General features: G+C 35.2%; 1 protein-coding gene across 7 annotated transcripts in view; it reads right to left on the bottom strand.

Moving 5' to 3' along the window:
• The window catches only part of SCN3A (sodium voltage-gated channel alpha subunit 3), a 109,749-nt gene that overhangs the window by 69,511 nt on the left and 20,226 nt on the right, over positions 1 to 20,012 (bottom strand). For all 7 annotated transcript variants that reach the window (XM_035726804.1, XM_035726809.1, XM_035726808.1 and 4 more), the window contains 3 exons: positions 12,055 to 12,368; positions 6,681 to 6,799; positions 2,710 to 2,799 (listed from right to left, as the gene is read on the bottom strand). In XM_035726804.1, the coding sequence (XP_035582697.1) occupies positions 2,710 to 2,799; positions 6,681 to 6,799; positions 12,055 to 12,318 (473 nt within the window). In that variant the 5' untranslated portion in view covers positions 12,319 to 12,368. The remainder of the gene's footprint in view (positions 1 to 2,709; positions 2,800 to 6,680; positions 6,800 to 12,054; positions 12,369 to 20,012) is intronic.

Here is a 20,012-nt window from a genome sequence, read left to right on the forward strand (position 1 = left end):
CTAAGCTTAGGCAATTCTGAGTTATCTAAGATTAAAGTCCCTACTGCTATCCCTGTTTTCGTTAATAGCTATCCAAAGAAGAGTGTCCTGGAGCTTAACATGTGAGACAGAGCTTTGCCCAGGACAGGTGTTCATAAGTGCTTATTAGCAAACTAGATTGAACAGGTAAGTGAGAATCAAGGGAACTTGATCTTTCTTAGCTCTGCCCCACTAGGCCCCTAATCATACTTTTGATTCTGTTCATGTCACTCAGGTTTTTTTTCCCTGTAATTATGATGCCTGTAGATCTGCCTGCCTTTCATAACATGACCCTCACTATACCATATGGTCCTCAGCCTATTCTGTGCATATCACCTCTTTGTACCAGGACTGTTTATGCTGTCAATGACCTGTTTTCATGTCAGAACTGAGTTCTTTTTTCTTTGCACTCTTGTTTATTTGGTTTGGCTTATTGGCTGTAACCACTAATTTTGCTTATTTTCCTGCTACTTTGCTGTCAAGTGATAAATGATCCTCATAAATGATCAGGAAACCTGTGCAAAGTTTTCCCACTGAATGAAGTCAAAAACCTTTTGTAGGGTAAGAACATTTTCATAATGGATGTAGTTATCTCTGAAAATGACTTTAAAAAGAGAGACCTGCTGGGGGGGCCTGGGTGGCTCAGTAGGTTAAGCATCCAACTCTTGATTTCGGCTCAGGCCACGATCTCAGTATCGTGTGATTAAACCCCACGTTGGGCTCTGTGCTGGATGTGGAGCCTGCTTAAGATTCTCTCTTCTTTGCCCCCCCAACTCTCTCTCTCTCTCTATCTCTAAGAAAGGAGAGAGACCTGCATATTCAAGTAATAATATGCAAACGTCCTCTTTACCTATCTTTTAATAATGTTATAGAAATGAGATTTGTATATGGTTAAATGCTGCAGTAATTTCTTCTAGGAAGAGTACATATAGAATGGTTTTATATGTCCATTTGTTAATCCACAAATCGTAAATGATAATTAAGAATTCTGTTAAATTGCTTGCCTCAACATAAGAACTAGATTCTCTACTAAAATGATTTCTAAGGAGCATTTCCCAGCTACTATAAAAAAAAATCTTTAATGTGTGAAACTGACAAATGATGGCTTAGGATAGTGCATTAAATCCTCATAGAGGCCTATAAAAACAGAATTAGAAGTGGCAATATTTGTCATAACTTATCTCCTATTGGATATTACTTTTAAAAAATATGACAATAAAAAGAACGTGCTAGAAACTTTTTTTCACTAAACCTTATCATTGTATTATACAATACATAAATAGCCTACATAACCTAAACACCTTCTGTTTCACTAAATAATGTTTCTTTGTCATGAATAGCCTCATATGTAACTGATAACTTAAGGAATAGTGTTGTTATAATGCAGAAATTATGTTACTTAATGCAAATATTTCCCCAGAACATTAATGTTCTGAATCAATTAGTGGCATCTTTTTCCTCACACTTAAATAAAACATCCTTAGTGTTAAAGGAAGACCTTAGTGATAATGAAGAGAATTGACATATAAGAGCCTTTTTTAGTGGAAGCAGGAGCTAGATTAACATGCCCAAGAACTATTGTGCTTAGACCATTTCCTTTGTATTAAAATAATAAATAAGTGTATTATTTTGATGACATGATAGAAATGTCCCCAGGTCTTCATCTTAAGTGAGAAAGGACAAGCAAGGCCTGGAGTCTGAGACTCCAAAGGAGTCTCTGGCTGTGATTTTAGGTACAAATGTCTGTAGAGCTTTCACTAGGCCAGTATCTTTTTATTGGGATTGTTATGGTTTTTATTAGTGTTCTACTTACAAAGTTTCATAAGTTTTGAGTGATCTGCTCTTAATCATGTTTCCCTTTAAGCCCTGTTATTTTTTGAGCTATGATTTTGTAGAGAGGTTTTATTTCTTTTATGGAACACATCTGTGGTGTTTGAGCACACATGCTGTGTCTAAATAAACTACATATCTAAATATAACTAAATATCTAAGTTACTTAAACACCTAAATGTGTTTTCCTGAATATAATGATATAACATATAACCAAAATACCTAATATAATAATATTGTGCTAAACATCTAAATCTGTTTTATAAGAATATGACAATAATAGTAATATATTAGAAAAAGATAATTTTATTCATCACATTACTCAAATGGTCATTGTTTTTTTTTTTTAGATTTATTTATTTATTTGAGAGAGAGAATCCTCAAGCAGACTTCCTGCTGAGCGCAGAGCATAGGCTCCCTGAGATCATGACTTGAGACGAAATCAAGAGCCAGGTGCTTAACCAACTAAGCCACCCAGGTGCACAAAATGGTCATTTTTTTTTTATCTAAAATGCATAACTATGATTGAATCTTAACTTTTATCAAACTAAATACTAAATCAAACTAAAAACTTGAATCAAGCTAAATGATTGGTTTAGTTTACCAGCTAGTGTATATACTATTTATAACCTTTCTTAAACAGATACTATCATGAATTTGTTGGAAAGAATACTTACCTCATAGAAGAGAAACTCCCCCAAAGAACTTCCCTTATCTTCTTTCGTGTTATGGAAAGAACTTTTTCTTAGAAGTTTTTAGCCTGACTCCAAAAAGTATAAAACTTGTCAGACCGTAACCATAAGGCGATTGCTAGAGAATTTGAGTGTGCATTTCTCATTCAAAGAAGTCATTCCTACTTACTCTACATTCTTCGTCCAGTCTGGAGGGTTACTCAAGGTCATAAATACGCAGTTGGTCAAAATAGTGCACATGATAAGCATGCTGAATAAAGTAGATTATAGTTAAGGAATAAATGCTAGTGTATTATCATGGCCATTTACAAACAATCCAATGCCAAAAAAAAATCATCAAAGTTACCTGTGAAATTTGTCTTACATGTTTTAAAACAATGGCAAAAGTAATAAGAAACTTCAAAGCCTATCATATGTTCTTGGTCTACTCTTTTTCATTTTACATGAAATGTAAAATTTCACAGAATTGAATTTAATGGAAAGAGATCTCTATTTTAAGCAGTGGGAATTTTGCATTCCAATCAGTTATGTGAAATAACACTGTGAGGGGAAATGACCATTCTTTAGTAAGTTCACAATATAAGTGTAAATTGTAAAAAATATAAATGTAATTATATCTGAAGTTGTACTTCAGATGATTTAAAATCAGCACTGGCTGACAAAATGTTAATGAATACAATATAAAAACCCTGAGAATGTATACCCCAGTATATTCAAGGATTACATTGAATGAGAATTCTACTGTAATTAGGTACTCTTAATAGTCTTATTGTGATGTGACTCATTCTTTTAGTGTTGATAAAAGAAGAGTAAAGGGAGAGAGAATTTTTTGCTGATAAGTTAATATTGTTTTCTAACTTTTTATTTTTACTTTAGACTATGGGGGAACTTAGTGGGCCATCTAGATATCCTTCTGTACCTAGTCCACACCATACCTAACAGATAAATGCTATTTTGTAAACTTCCTGAGAATTAGCTGTAATTAAGTTCTCTTAGGATCTCAATCAGACTTCACTCTAAGGAAGATTATGATTATTTTAGGGTGAATTTTTATTTAAAAATGTAAATGTTTGCTTATATCAAACCACAGAATGAAAAGAATTCAAATGAACCTCAAAAAGTTCAGTCCTATTTGCTGTATCTCTAGGTTAACCAGTCTTTTTTCTCTCTTTTAGTTTTTATAAGGCTTTTTTAATCTATCTATATAAAATTCCCATTCTTGATTAAAGACCTAAATGTGAGACAGGAAACCATTAAAATCTAGAGGAGAACACAGGCAGTAATCTCCTTGACATCAGCCATAGCAACTTCTTACTAGATAATGTCTCCTGAGGCAAGGGAAACAAAAGCAATAATAAACTATTGGGTCTTTATCAGAATAAAAAGCTTTTGCACAGCAAAGGAGACAATCAACAAAACTAAAAGGCAAACTACAGAATGGGAGATTATTTGCAAATGACATATCTGATAAAGGATTTGTATCTAAAATGTATAAAGAGGTACAGGTCACAGAAACAAATAATACATTATATGTTAAAAAAAAAAGAAGATAATAGGAAAGGAAAAATGAAGAGGGGGAAATCGGAGGGGGAGACAACCATGAGAGACTATGCACTCTGAGAAACAAACTGAGGGTTCTAGAGGGGAGGGGGGTGGGGGATGGGCTAGCCTGGTGATGGGTATTAAAGAGGGCATGCACTGAATGGAGCACTGGGTGTTATATGCAAACAATGAATCATGGAACACTACATCAAAAACTAATGATGTAATGTATGGTGATTAACATAACATAATAAAAAACAAAAACAACAACAACAAAAAGAAAAAAGTGTATAAAGAACTTACAAAACTCAACACCTAAAAAAACAAATAATCCAATTAAAAATGGACAGAAGATATGAATAGACATTTTTCCAAAGATGACATACAGATGGCCAACAGACACATGAAAAGGTGTTTGACATCACTCATCATCAAGGAAAAACAAATCAAAACTACAATGAGATATCACCTCACACCTGTCAGAATGGCTAAAATTAACAACACAGGAAAAAACAGTTGTTGTTGAGGATGTGGAGAAAGGGGAACCCTCTTACACTCTTGATGAGAATGCAAACTGGGGCAGCCACTCTGGAAAACAGTATGGAGGTTCCTCAAAAAGTTACAACTAGAACTGCCCTAGGACCCAGCAGTTGCGCTACTAGGTATTTACCCAAAGGATAAAAAAATACTGATTCAAAGGGGCACATGCACCCTGATGTTTATAGCAGCATTATCAACAATAACCAAATTATTGAAAGAGCCCAAATGTCCATCAACCGATGAATGGATAAAGAAGATTGGTAGGTACACACACACACACACACACACACACACACACACACACACACACACACTGGAATATTACTCAGCCATCAAAAGAAAGAAATCTTGCCATTTGCAATGGTGTGGATGGAGCTAGGGTGTATTATGCTAATCGAAATAATTCAGAGAAAGACAAATACCACATGATTTCACTCATTTGTGGAACTTAAGAAACAAGACAGATGAACATAGGGGAAGGGGGACAAAAGAGGGAAGGAAACCATAAGAGACTCCTAACTATAGGACTGATGGAAGGGAGGTGGGTGGAGAATGGGCTAGATGGGTGATGGGTATTAAGGAGGGCACTTGTGTTGAGCACTGGGTGTTATATGTAAGTGATGAATCCCTAAATTCTACTCCTGAAACCAGTATTACACTATATGTTAACTAACTAGAATTTAAATAAAAATTTGAAAAAGAAAAAAAATGATAACATATCACAAGAAACAAATGGTGTCGGCAAGGATGTGGAGAAAGGGGAACCCTTTTACACTGTTGGTGGGAATGCAAACTGGTACAGCTGCTCTGAAAGACAATATGGAGGCGTCTCAAAAGATTAAAAATAGGACTACCCTACAGTTCAGCAATTGTACTACTAGGTATTTATCCAAAGAATACAAAAATACTAATTCAAAGGGATACATGCACCCCAATGTTTATAACAGCATTATCTACAATAGTCAAATTATGGAAAGAGCCCAAATGTCCATCAACTGATGAATGAATAAAGAAGATGTGGTGTGTACACACACACACACACACACACACACACACACACACACGAATATTAGCCATAAAAAAGATTGAAATCTTGCCATTTGCAACAACATGGATGGAGCTAGAGGATATAATGCTAAGTGAAATAAGTCAGAGAAGGACAAATACCATATGATTTCACTCATGTGTGGAATTTAAGAAACAAAACAAATGATCATAGGAGGAAAAAGAGGCAAACCAAGAAATAGACTCTTACCTACAGAGAACAAACTGATGGTTACCAGAGGGGAGGTGGGTGGGAGATGGATTAAGGAGTGCATTTGTGATGAGCACTGTGTGTTGTATGGAAGTGTTGAATTACTAAATTGTACACTTGATACTAATATTACACTTTATGTTAATAGGAATTTAATTAAATAAAAACAAAAAAAATGCCCATTGTTAAACACAGCCTCTGAATACCTTTCTATTTTATCATTGTTGGAGAATTTTCTTGAAATCCATACCCATTCTGTCTTTGTATGGTTTTTGACTATCGTTGTAAGTAGTCTTAAGTTCAGTGATTTTTGAATATATATTATCAGATATATAGGCACATATATAGTTTAAAAAATAGTAAAGGAAGGAAGGAAAAACAGACCCATGTGCTGAAGATATAGAACCAATTAAGGCATAAAAGTGTGAACATTTGGTAACATAGATAATAATACTAACCACAATAGGCTTCATTTCTTTAGCAATAGTTATGTATGGTCTAGAGGATAATAAAAGTGTGAAGTAGATTTGTTGTTGTTCCTTCTACATGGTATGTTTCATTTACATGTTCACTAACATAGTTCATTTTTACTTTTAGAATCATAATAGTTATTCTATGCTAATCTTTTTATGAATGGCAGAAGAATCAAAGAACAGATTAAATAATGTCACCATTAATCTCAAAGAAATTATATATAATATATAAAACAGTATATGTAAAATATAAATATACAAAAATATATATAGAAGAATGACATTTTCTATAAAATCAAGTACCAGCATTCAGTCACATGAAAAGGATATGAATGTACCAAAATCTTAATAGCAATTTTCCTAACAGGATTTAGTGGAGTTAAAATATACAAGGCAGAGGTGGCACTGAATCGGAAAATTGCCTTCCCTTTATTCAATACTATAAAAGTCTGAAAAAGAAAATATGAAAAAAAAATTACTAGATCAGACATGTGGCTTACTTGAAGAGCTGAAACACATGAAGAACTTTTCACCTGATTTGTTTATTCAAACTTGTTTGTTTAAACAAGTGGTATATTGTAACTATAAACATGTTAGATGTTTCTCCCCTAAATTAACATATAGCTACAAATAAACATTTGATTTACTATTATCTAATTTGTCTCTAGAGTTCCAACTTTCTGATACAAACTGATGATCCTACACAAAATTTTTTATCAAATTGTAACTTTACAGACTCCAATTTTATTAAAGCTTACCATCTGTCTCCAGCTTTGGAAACTTTTTCAGATTATTCTGTACATATTGCTACTAAAATAATCTTTTTTTATTTTAATTATTTCAAGTCTTTGAACCCTAAAGTTTATGAAGCCTATTTTCCCTATGGTAGTTGTCCTACTTTAAAATGTTCAAACAAGCTGAATAACCTGGTTTTGCTGATTCTATATATCTGCTGGTAATACTGAGAAGGGACGGCTGCATTGAGAATTAGGATTAAATACATCATTTCAAAGGGCATTTTGTGGCTAAAATTCTATGAATTGAAACCTATAATCAATTTAGCATTTAAGCCATGCTACCCGGTGATTACCCACCACATCTCTCTAGGATCATCTTTTAGTTTTGCTCACTAAGGTATCTCTGGTCCAACCAATTCAGTCCACTTCTCAATTCCACTCATAACCTGTTAGCTTCCCCCTCTGATTCTGAAAATGTGTCATAAAATCCTAGAGGAAGGAGGTAACTGAGAGGTCATCTAATATAAACTCCCCCCATTTCAGTTCTATACCGGGCCTGACAATGAAGTCCCACCAACTATTATATCAAAGGTTATTAGTCCTCTCTGCATATTAGAATCTCTTGAGGTGATTTTAAAATTGCCAATATTTGGGTCCTACTCAAAACCAATTGAATCAGAATTTCTGGAGGATGGGCACAGACATGGGTATTATTTTAAAAATTTCCTTAGGTAATTCTAATATGCAGCCAGGGTTGAAAAGCCCTACTCTCAGAAAATGTCCTCAGCTATCAAAATCACCTCCTCCATCATGTCTTTCCAGATAAATCACTGCCTTCTGCTCACTCCCTAATTGTTTCCCTTTACCAGTAAGTCTTAGTGTATTAATTTGCACACATTGGCATGTTGCTTGTAATTACAGTCAAGTAGCAATTTACATGTAGGGTTCATTCCACTGAAGACTAGGTTAGAAGTTGTTATAAATTATTGAGCATAAAAGCCTGTAATCTACTTTTTCTTCATTTTTTTTCACAGTATTTAACAGTGTGGTTTGTAAATAAATACTTGTTTTAATTAAGTGCAGGCTTACCTTTAAAATGCCATTTACCTTTAAGACGTCAATATATCATTTGCTTAATAATATGTTTTTACTCTTAAACTAAGGGCTGTATCCCATACAATCATGTTCACTGACAACATGGTAATGTTTGAATAGGTAGACAGAAATATTTATATTTTGAGTATAAAGGACAGAGAAAACAATTTCTCCGTACATGGCCCTTTCGTATTCAAGACCATGGAGCCAAGCATTACCTAGCCAACCGTTTTCCATGAACTGCAATCTATAAATTTGAACAATTCTATAAGGAGGGCAAGTAAACATTTTTACTAGCATTGAGATAGATCATCCATAAGGGGCAGTGGATATTGGGAAAACTGCCCTTGAAGTACAAATGCATTAAAGGATTTTCTTAAATTCACAGGATTAGATCATTTAATATTACAAACAGTCTAGATCCATTTAGGCATTCAATGACGTAAAGTTCACAATAATTTAAAGTGCATTTACTCATGCTTTTGTAAGGCAATTTCCCTGAAAAAGCAGTTACCACTTGTAACATTAGGAGAGGAATTTATTTTGAAAAATCTCCAATAACAGCGTGACAGGAATGAACTGTCCCTTTAAACATGGAATCCTCTGCTCTCCCGAAAGATTAGCCTTCTTGCTAATGGGATTAAAAATGACATGCCAAGGGCATATTCATTGAATTTGCAGGTTCTGGAACACAGCAGGCCTTAAGAACACAATTTCAGTTTTTTTCTGGGGAACACCACCAAACACAAAACCTTGAGTTCTGAGAAATGAGGAATAAAATACTAATATTCTGTACAGTGAAAGAATTAGAAGGAAGACACTTGAAATTTGGGACTCTGAGGTTATTGAGAGATGTACCTAAACTGAAAATTATTGGAGAGAGTGACAGATAATTGGAGGAGGGATAAATAGTGTCAACTCCAAAATCTGGTCTCCAAGTAATGATAAATAATGATGTGACTTAAAAAAATTACTACATATTGATACTAAGGTGATGAAAGTTATAGCTGAAAGTATGGCAAACTGGTTGTGGTTCACTCTGGAATGCTGCTTGCTTATTCCCAGATAAATATACATCTTATAGGTTCACTAAAATTTTTACTACTCAAGGCAAGAGTAAGATTCACATCTCTGAATAGGACCATATCAAGCAGAGAATTCAAAAAAGTATACAACCAATTTTTTAATGTTTTATTTTATTAATGCCATATATAGTTTTGCTTAGTAAATAAGAGCTCTGACTGCCTGGGTTCAATCCCTGAATTTACCACTTATGGAGTGTGACTTGGGCAAGTTACCTAACCTCTCTGGGTTTGACATCCCCATGTGTAAAATGAGGCTAACATAGTACCTGCTTGACTGGTTCTTGGAATATTAAATGAATTATGCCACTTAAAGCACTGAAACAGTGCCCGACAAAGTAGGAGCACAACAAACGTTAGCTATTATGATTATCACTGTCACTATTCTTCAGCTATTACCTGGTCAATTTAAACACTATTGAAATACATTGTGATGTGGCTCATCTGATTATCTGATTAAATTAGGTATGTAAAATGTATCATAATTAATGGCAGCATACTGTTACATAATGCTTTACAGTTTTGAAGCGCCTTTCACCTGCATTATTCATATAATTAACATAAACTTCATACCATGTTTTTAAATTGCAGAACTTTTCCAGTAGCTTCTTAGCTTAGCTCCTTCAATCCTAACAATCACAAACTACCTTTTTCTTCAGTAGCACCTCAGTCTTCATGTTTATAGATACTTCACAAAGAAAAGCAATGCGCCAACAGTAAAAAGTAAATAGTCTAGATGTCTCCCAAGATGGACCATGGCCACAAGGAATAAATCAAGGTCCAAGTCTGGTTCTCAGACAGGGAGGTGATAAAAACTGACTTTGTTAGCACACATAGAACAAGTCTGTTTCTTAGCAGCAGACGCACATTAACCAAGCCTGAAAGCCTGACATACAAAATCAGAATGCCAATCTGCTTATTTACAACGAGATGTATTACTGTCACATGGACTGAAATAATTGCAGTGGCAAAACCAGCATATTCTTTCCTTTCAAGCAGATCTTGTGGGGGGACAAATTATAATAAGGTTCTTTGCTGAGGGTGGAGTCCAAACGAGCTGACCTAATCAAATGCTGCACAATGTTTAATGACACCTCTGTTAGGTAGCCCAGTGTAGCCCCTCTCCAATGAAATGGCTTTGATTTGCGGAGGAAAATGCTTTCAGTGCTACTACTAAAGATCTGTTTCCCTTGGAAAATGCTGGTGTTTGTTTCTGTTATTCTCCTCACCCCTTAATCTTACCAATTTCCTTTCTTAAGGATACTTCCTTTCTTTAAGTAGCTAATACTTCTAAGCATGTCAGAGTAAGCATACCCCTGTCTCTTAAAGACATCTTTGCAAATACATACTTTGAATCAGCAATTTTAAGGAGAATTTTATTCTAGTTTCTTGGGGGATGTCTCACTGTCAGCATCATGTGTAATAATACAGTAACTAAATTTTGAATTTTTCCTTATCACTTCTATAGTGGAGTACTGGAATAAATTACTTTTAAAAATATGTGAATCTATATTAAGTGCCACCTTCATGACACTAGTTTCAGAGGAAAAAGAAAGGGCCTGTTTAACTATTTAAATTGGTATTATGCCTTCTAGAAAGCATTTTAAAACTTGCTATTCCAAGTGTGGCCCGTGTATTATAGCAGCAGGAGTCTCGCTCGAGGACTTGTTAGAGATGCAGGATCTCTAGCCCCACCCAGACCTCTGGAATCTGAATCTGGATCTTAACAAGATCCGTAGGTGCTGTGTATACACATGCAAGTTTGAGAAGCCCTCCTTTAGGGCAGTAGGGCTGGTTCCACCTCTGGATGGTTAACTATCAGGTTCTTTACCCCTCACTGATCTTAGAAGATTAAATTGCGCACTGCTTAGAGAGTGCAATTTCCTTAACCATTCTTTATAAAAGGACTGGTTCTGATTAATAAAGGTATTCAATATCTTCTTTAAACTACATACCATCAATTCATGGTGAGATTTATTTATCTTTAGTTTCTACATAGACCTGTTTTTATGCTTATGAATGTGAAATATAAATTGTGGTTATAAAATGCGAAAATACCCAATTAGATGATTCAGAATCTATCATCCATTTAAAAAAATATTTACTATAAAACTCTGCACAGCCGGTTTAACTTCAAAAAACTAGTTAATTCTGACAGAATTCTGTGGTTATTATAGCATTAGGAAGGCATAGTCATAACTTGATTCAAATCATATGTAGATAGAGAAAAGAGGGTTTTTTTGTCTTTTGTTCTTGAGGTTTTTTTTGCAGAGTGATGTTTTAACAATAAGTAGGTGTGACTGTGCTTGTCAATGTATTATCTTCCTATAGGAGGATGTTAAGTAAGATTATTACCCTCTAGAGTACAAATCTATTGTGAGGAAACCTCAAGCCAGTTAAGAACTAAAAAATAAGAAGTACATATGCCCATAAATCTTCTTTTGCATGTTCTTCTGTTGTCTACCATGTGCTTAAACATGTCAGTAATAATAGATATTTTACTTTGTAGGTGTCAATTTTAATTTTGACTATCTCAGTTACTGTGAAATTGAAGAAATTGTTTATCTCTTATATCTCTTCCCTGTAGCCAAATCTTGACATCATTTCTTATAAATGTTTCTGTTTATTATACTGTGTTTAAAAGTGGAAATAAAAAGTATAAAATCTTTAACCGTAGAAAACTTACGATGCAGTATGTATATGAGCCAGAGAAAAGTATATTAGTGTTCAATTAAGGACTTAAATTTGGAAATATAACTTAACTTTTCAAAGTATAAAATCAACACTCACTTTCTTATTGATATAGTATGGGTCCAGGTCCTCCAAGGGCTCTGACACCATCTCTGGAGGAATGTCTCCATAAATAAATGGAAGGTTCTTCCCAGCTTCCAAGTCACTATTTGGCTTTGGTTTGTTCTCGTCATCATTGTCTTGTTCTCTCTTGGGCTTTTTGGCTTTCTCTTCTGCAGCACGTTTTTCGATAGCAGCAAGAGATTCTCTAGTAAAAAGGCGGAAGCTTTCAGGCCCCGGGGGTACCAGCAGTGCCTGTGCCATCTTTTCATCCTGCACATTTAATTACGTTTAGCTTCTTGCATAAGAATTGCCTACCAAGAAAAAAAAATGCATGAGAGTTAGGAAAGCAAGTGAGTGAGAGGGATTAAGAAAATCAGCCAAGATGTCATTTAATGTTTCTTCTGGTAATTTCTTTGCTAGTATATTAACAAATGAATATTTATTTTTGGTGAAAAAAATGGTTTCTTCTTCAATGCATAGACATCTTTTCTTTCTCAGTGCACAGTAAAAACATTTTACAATGTTCCTTTGGGGATTCATCTAGTAACTTTAAAAATATAAACATTTTAGTGCTGCACTACAGATTTTAACCTGGGAGCATCATTATCCAATCTAATTTTCAATAAATCAATTTTATAAGTCTATCAAAGTCTGGTCTGAGACCTCTGAGCCAAAACATATTATAGTATACTTTGGTAAAAAGAGTAATGTCAGCAATACTTGTCGGTGAAATTACTTAAGGACCCATCATTCCCCCCGCCACTCCTTTTATTACATCTTACTAGCTCTTCAAATAAAGAAATACAGTCATATATGCCTGTCTCATAAAAATCTTAGAATAGGAAAAGAAGTTTTGCCTAATCTAACCACTGTTCTGGTCATCAGCATCATCATCATTGACCACTGGTTCTCCAAACAAAGTCTGACCATCAGCAGTGACAGAGAAGTCAAAACTATTTTTTTCTTTTCTTTTTTTATCCAAAGACTTTATTTGTTTATTTGAGAGAGAGAGAGAGACAGAGAGAGAGAGAGAGCAGGAGCAGGGGGGAGGGGCAGTGGAGAGGGAGCAGCAGACTCCTGCTGAGCGGGGAGCCTGACGTGGGGCTCAATTCCAGGACCCTGAGATCATGACCTGAGCCAAAGGCAGAAGCTTAAACAACTGAGCCACCTAGGTGCCCCCCAAAACTATTTTCTTTCAGCTTTTCACCCTGGATCCTTCTGAAGCATCTTCTGAGGCAATGCAGAATGTATTTCCTTTTCCAGTCTGTTGTTATTCAACTATTCCAAGACACTTTTGATATTCTTTCTGAATCTTCCATTTGGTGTAGTGGTTGGAAGTATGGACTGTGGAGCTAGACTCTCTCTGTTCTTAACCCTGGCTCTGTCATTTATGAGCTGTATGACTTTGCAAAAGTTAACCCCTTAGTACTTCAGTCTCCATTTATAAAATGGGGATGCTATGAGAACTGACCTCCCAGATTATCATAAGGAATAAATGAATTAATTTACATTAAGTGTCTAGAATAGTTTTGGAATTAATAAGCACTGTGTTGGTGTCAGCTATCATCATCTAATTATTTTTCGTTCCTTCAACTATTTCCTCTGTTGTGGTTTCAGGCATTCTCAAAATTCAAGCCACTCTCCTTTAAGTAAGGCCCTGACCTGGTGGAACCACAGCTGACCATGGAATTCTGGGAGTGGGCTAGGAAGTACCAAGTACAGGGGCATATTCATGCATGCCAAGCAACTGTCTGGGATTAGAAAGGAAGTAAGTCAGACACCTGCTCAATTCTCCAGGAAAGGTAAAAAAAATTCTGCTAGACATGTGACAGAACTGTCAAAAATACAAGAAACCCAGGCTGGTTTCTTGTATTTTCTTGTATTTTGAAATATAAGTTAATGGTTATTTTATTTTGCATTGTGCCAAAAATCACATTTAAAAAATCAGGATAGAAAATAGAAACAATAACAACAAAATACAGTGAATACATCACTCTCTTATAGAACAGTCTACAACCATGACATCAGGGTAATCATCAAAGTCACCTGTGACATCTTCCCTATCCCAACCACCCACCCCATCTCTGCCCCCACACTTATTCTGGTCTCCATAGTAGTTTATCCCTAAATGGCTTTTTAATTCTTAACTGTTTAGTGCATGGATATACTAAGCTTACAGACAATAGGAAACTCTAGATCTTACAGCAACACAAGAAAAATGATATAGACTAAAAATGATTGTAGATCATTATATATGTTTTTTGAGTTTATATCTGAATTACTAGTTCCCTGGTCTATTCCGATGACTAAAGTATTTTTAATAGCTGTGTCTTTTCATTGAATTAATATTTGTAATATGACATTGTTATATTTTCTGCTACTATGAAGGTATAAGTAAGTTATAAAATATCAGATGTCAAAAAGCTGTGCCATTTTTGGCACTAGCTCTGAAAAAGGATTTCTGATTTGTGGTGGGATGGGGCTTTTCTGTTTTTTTGTTTTGTTTTGTTTGTACTCCATCAGGTGAATTTAGAAGGCACAAAATAAAAAATCGGTTCTTTTTTAATAAAAATAGAATATTCTCAAACCTTCTAATTCAACTATTTATTTTGTGCCTTCTAAATTCATGGCAAATGGCACAAACTAGAATTAAAGTTTTTAGCCATTTTATGTCCATTTTGATGTCCACATAGCCTGACACTAGGCTGTATGGAAAAATCACATTTATATTTTTGAATGTGGAAGGAGTTTGCATATTAACTGTGAGCCTTAGATACCCAGAGACATGTAATCTGCCTGTCTCTCATCACCTTTCATGAACTGAATGGATAAGGTTCTTACCAAATGCTAAATGAAAATGAAACAGTATGACAAAGCTATCTTAAGACATTTCTATGAAACATGGTTGCTTTCTCACGGGAGAAGAAAGGTTACTTTTGTATTTGAGCATTTAGTTAGACTAATTTTTGTTTCTTTATTAACAATGGAATGAAAAACATGCAGCAATCAGATTCTGAGTTCTGGGTTCATATTGAGCCTGTCATTAACAGTTTGCTTATGACATTTAACTTTCCTCAACCTCAGTGTCATTCAAATACCTTATCAGATTTGTGGCAACACATTGCCCTAAAGAAATATCCAATTATACTCGTTTAACTGGACTTTCTTGATTCCTAAGTTTTAAAATGAAATTAGGTTAAAAATATCTAAAGTGAAGATATTTTTAATAATCTGTATAGATTATTTCTCTGAGATGACATGGAACAAGGTATCACAAAATTATAAAAACATATTTATACAGAAATAATTTTTTACCTTCCTGTTTACTTATCAAGGATTAGAACAAAGAATTTGAGTCTTGGTCAAAAAGAAGTAAAGAAGTCTCTGAAACTGCCACACTATTGTCTCTAAATTCTGAGGAGATAGGCCAGTTCCAGACTCTTGGCTTTTCCTCCAAGGTGAGCTAAGGTTTGCCCAATATTTGGATAGGTTGAGACATTAAAAATCACAGTGAGGGGAGCTTCTCATGGCTTTTCCTGCAAGTTTGCTTTTTAGAAACATCTCATAGTTCCATGGCAGTTCTATTTTAATTTTTTCTTCTTCTTCCTTCTTGTTCTTTGTGAGCCTATTATATAGACCTCTTACATAATTTTATATTCCTATTAGAGCAGAGTTTTAAAAATTAATTCCTACTGATGCCTTGGTGTGAGATATATATTATTAATGAATATATGTGCATTATTATTTATTAAAATATATCAGATTTAATATGCCAAATTTTCTCCAGAACTGTCCTTGCAAGGACAAAAAAGATAAAAAAGGACCTAAGGAGATGATCTCTTTGATTAAAAACCAAGGTGTGTGTGTGAATGTGCATGGGTAGAGGAAATGCATCCCTCTGTTAATTAATAAAAATACTGTAGTTCAAAAAATCCTATTATAAGATGGACCACAGAATTTTAAACCTGGAAGGATTAGGATCATTTATTCAAGAAATATTTATTGAGGACTACTATGTATCAACTCTGTGTTTGGATTAACACCCATGGTCCCTGCTCTTAAGGAGCTGACAGTCCAGTGTGAGAGATGTGGACACAAATAATTATAATACAGCTGGTTATTGTCTGAGCTCCATAAATGGGAGCAGTTTGTTCTGCCCAGGTTAAGGGTGGGGAGGGAAGTTCAGGGACGTTTCCCTGAGGAAGTTTTATTAGACTAGTTGGGATTTGACCAACCCTCGTGGTGACAGTAGTTGGGACAAAGTTGGTAGGAAGACACATCAGTAGAGACATGTTAGACTGGGACACAGTATATGCATGGGGAAAAGCAAGGAGGGCCTGGGAAGAACTAAGAAGTTCATTATGGGTGGAGACCAACCTGCTCAAAAGGGAGTGGTAAGAGCAAGGACTGAAACACTGGCAGGATATACTCACCAAAGGTCTTGTACAGCACACTTAAGAAGCCATGGGTGGGGAGTGATGGGATCAATTTGAAGATTAGAAAAATGGTGGCAGTATGAAGGGTAGACAGGTGGGCTGATCCTAGAGCAATGATTTTCAAACCTTTTGGTTTCAGGATCCTTTTATACTCTTAAAATTACTGACAATGTCAAAGAGCTTTTGTTTATGGGGAACTTATCTATTCATATTTACCATATTAAAAATTAGAAGATTTTATAACTTTTATTAACATAATAATAATAAGCCTTTGTATGTCTACATATAAAATATATTTTAACACAAATAACTATATTATCACAAATTTAAAAAAATGCCTTGAGAAGAAAGAATTTTTTTTAAATTTGGGCAAATCTCTTTACTGTCTGGCATAATGGAATACAGCCAGAGTGTCTTATCTACTTCCAAGTTCAATCTGTTGAGATATGTTGTTTTGATTGAAGTACATGAAGAAAATCCTATATATATATATCTGTAGCTGGAAAAGGAAGGAGTATTTTACTTGTCTTTTCAGGCACTTGTGAATATTCTTTGATACACACCAAAACTCTGCAAATGATGATTTCCTGAATTAGTTTCAATGTGGATTCTGAAACTGTATCAGGAACTTTTTACTGATTTTGCCTTTTGGATGGATTTTGTACCTTCATGCATGGATCATTTGGAAAATATTGGCACAGTGTTTTGCAGATTTCCCCAAATTTGACAAATTTCATTAACATTCAAAAATCACATTTGGTAATATCACCATTAATCTCATGAGAAAAGTCATAATATATTGGGAGGCTGTCTAGTTCCCAGCGGCAGGTAAAAGTTTTCCAAAATTCCGATTTCCACTTGAAAGCTCCAGTTTTAACGTTGACAACGAATGCTGTCATTTGCTTTTCCTGAAGTGACAGGCTTTTCCTTTGTTCATTTTTTAGAAAATATCTGCTAAATATCTGAGTCTGAATAACCATAGTTTGTCAGTTCTTCTTTCAAGTGAAAATGGTGCTCCATGAAAAAAAGAAAAAGTGGCTTATTCACCTCCTGACTCACACAGTCACACAAGTGCTTTTCCTTGAGACAGCCATGGCACTGCAACATGCAGCCGAAATGCTTCGTGTATTTTTCCAATTTCATCATACAGAATATTAAAAACACATGTTCCTTAGGTCAAGATTTAATAAAATGAATAATATTTACTGCCTCATCAAAGACATTCTTATGTGAACTGGCACTTTTTTCTTACTGAAAGTACGTGGTGGTGAAGAAAACAAGGATTCGTCCTACAGTTTGACGCTGCTCCCTTGCTTCCTACTAAGGCATGAGCTGTTTCACTCCACGACTTTGCCCTATCAGTGAAAAAGGCAAAGGTCATCTTGGTATTAGTATTAGGAAAAATAGTTTAGACCTCACTTCCCCCTGAAAGGGATTCAGGAATCCCCAGTTGTCCGCAAACCACCCTTTGAGAACCGCCCTAGAAGGAAACAGACGGACAGCAGGAGTCTAAAGGAGAAGGCGAGGGAATGTGACTATAGCTGTATTATTTAAGGGCCTAGACATGGCAATCAGAACTGCATTCAAGCCCTTGCTCTGCTACTCCCTAGCAGTGTGACCTTGGGCAATTTTTTTATCCTTCATAATCTTCAGTTTCCCTATCTGCATAATAAGGATAATGTTAGCAATGATAGCACATACTTCATAGAGTTAATGTGACCTTAGATGAAAAAATCGTCCTAGAAGGTGAACACAGTGCCTGGAAGAGAGTAGGGCACCAATAAGTTAGAGAGAAGACAAACCATAGCCAGAGAACTGTATTCAATGCAAAATTAGAAGAGAGAAAATCAACGAGATTTTGTGATGCCTTGATATGTGGCTTGATGAAGACATATGAGGTAAGGCTCAATCTCAGATTGGTTTAAGCCACAAGTTGTCATTAACCCAACAGAGAAGTGGAGAGGATTTGTAGGGCATGATAATAAATTCTGTTTGGGATTTATTTAGTTTGAGATGCCTGTGAGACAGCTGGGTATGTAATAAAAATATGGATCTGAGAATCAGAAAGCCGTCTGGGTGGGAAAATGTTGATTAAAGAGTCACTGGTTGAAACTGAAGATAAGAATATGCATTACACTGTCTAGGAAAAAACTGGAACGATGAAAAGGCTGGACTCCTGTGACTACCAGTTTTTAAGGAAAGGAAAATTAGACAATGAAGTCAGAACAGTTACATAGATGCCAAAAGAGGAATTTTGAAGATGCTAATTAAAAGGCATATATTGGATTTGACAATTAGTCAACTCCCTGCATTTAAAATAAATGAAGAACAGGCACAGAGAAGCTAAGTAACCTTCACTGAAACGTCTACTGACAACACAAATTGTTGCTCTGAGGCAAAACATTTTCCACACATTCTATTCTTGACTGACTTTTCCTATTATAGTTGACATTTTTATCTTGAATCTTACTATTGTGTGATTTGATTTTAAAGATCTAAGCTTTATATAAATAACTACAGAAAAATAGATTTATATAGTTCAATTCAGTTTTCCAGGCACACATATCTGTATGCTTTGACACTAACATAAGTTTCTAAAACTATATGAAACAACAAATACAAATCCAAAGCTAATATTTGTTAATGAATCAGAATCTGAAAAAAAAGGGCATGGTAAACATTTGGAATATGCCAGGGCATTACATGGCAAGGGCAAAAGTATTATTTTTCCCATTACTCATCTAGCCTGTGAGTTCTCATCTTGCCTAATTTCCAGAATAGCAGACAATTTGGAAAATTGCATTGGTCTATAACCTGTTAATATCAATAGTTTCTCTCTCCCTTTGTAGGGATCTTTATGATTATGTTACAGACAAAAATCAATTAGTTCTGGTCTGTTCCCTTGGAGACAAAATTATGTCAGAGGCTGTAAATTTGCCATCTTCAAGGATGGAAAGCTGCTCTGTGTCATACAATTTGAGAGATCAGAAAAAAAATTCCCACAATGTATTTTTATGTCCTTGATGATAAGAGAGCAAATTGTTGGGAAAGATTGGGTCCATTGCTGAGGAAAGGATCCTGTGTTTTCTTGGTATCAATGAGCGACTATTATAGGAAGGACATAATCTAAAAGACAAAATGGACTGACTAACTACCCTTCCTTTGAATAAAGTTATTAATATTTTCTAAAGGGGTTTTCATTTTGGGTTAATGATTATCTGATATTTACTATATTTTCTTTTCTTTTCTTTTCTTTTTAAAGATTTTGTTTATTTATTTGACAGAGAGAGAGATAGAGAGAGAGGGGAGTGGGAGAGGGAGAAGCAGGCCTCCCGTGGAGCAGGGAGCCCGATGAGGTGCTCGATGTGGGGCTCGATCCCAGGATCCTGGGACCATGACCTGAGCCGAAGGCAGACGCTTAACGACTGAGCCACCCAGGCGCCTCTGGTATTTACCATATTTTCAAGTAGCATATGTGAGAAAGAGAATAATAATTTATTAAAGGCATATACAGAGCAT

This window comes from Zalophus californianus, chromosome 3 (assembly GCF_009762305.2).
Source record: "Zalophus californianus isolate mZalCal1 chromosome 3, mZalCal1.pri.v2, whole genome shotgun sequence".
Lineage (NCBI taxonomy): Eukaryota > Metazoa > Chordata > Mammalia > Carnivora > Otariidae > Zalophus > Zalophus californianus.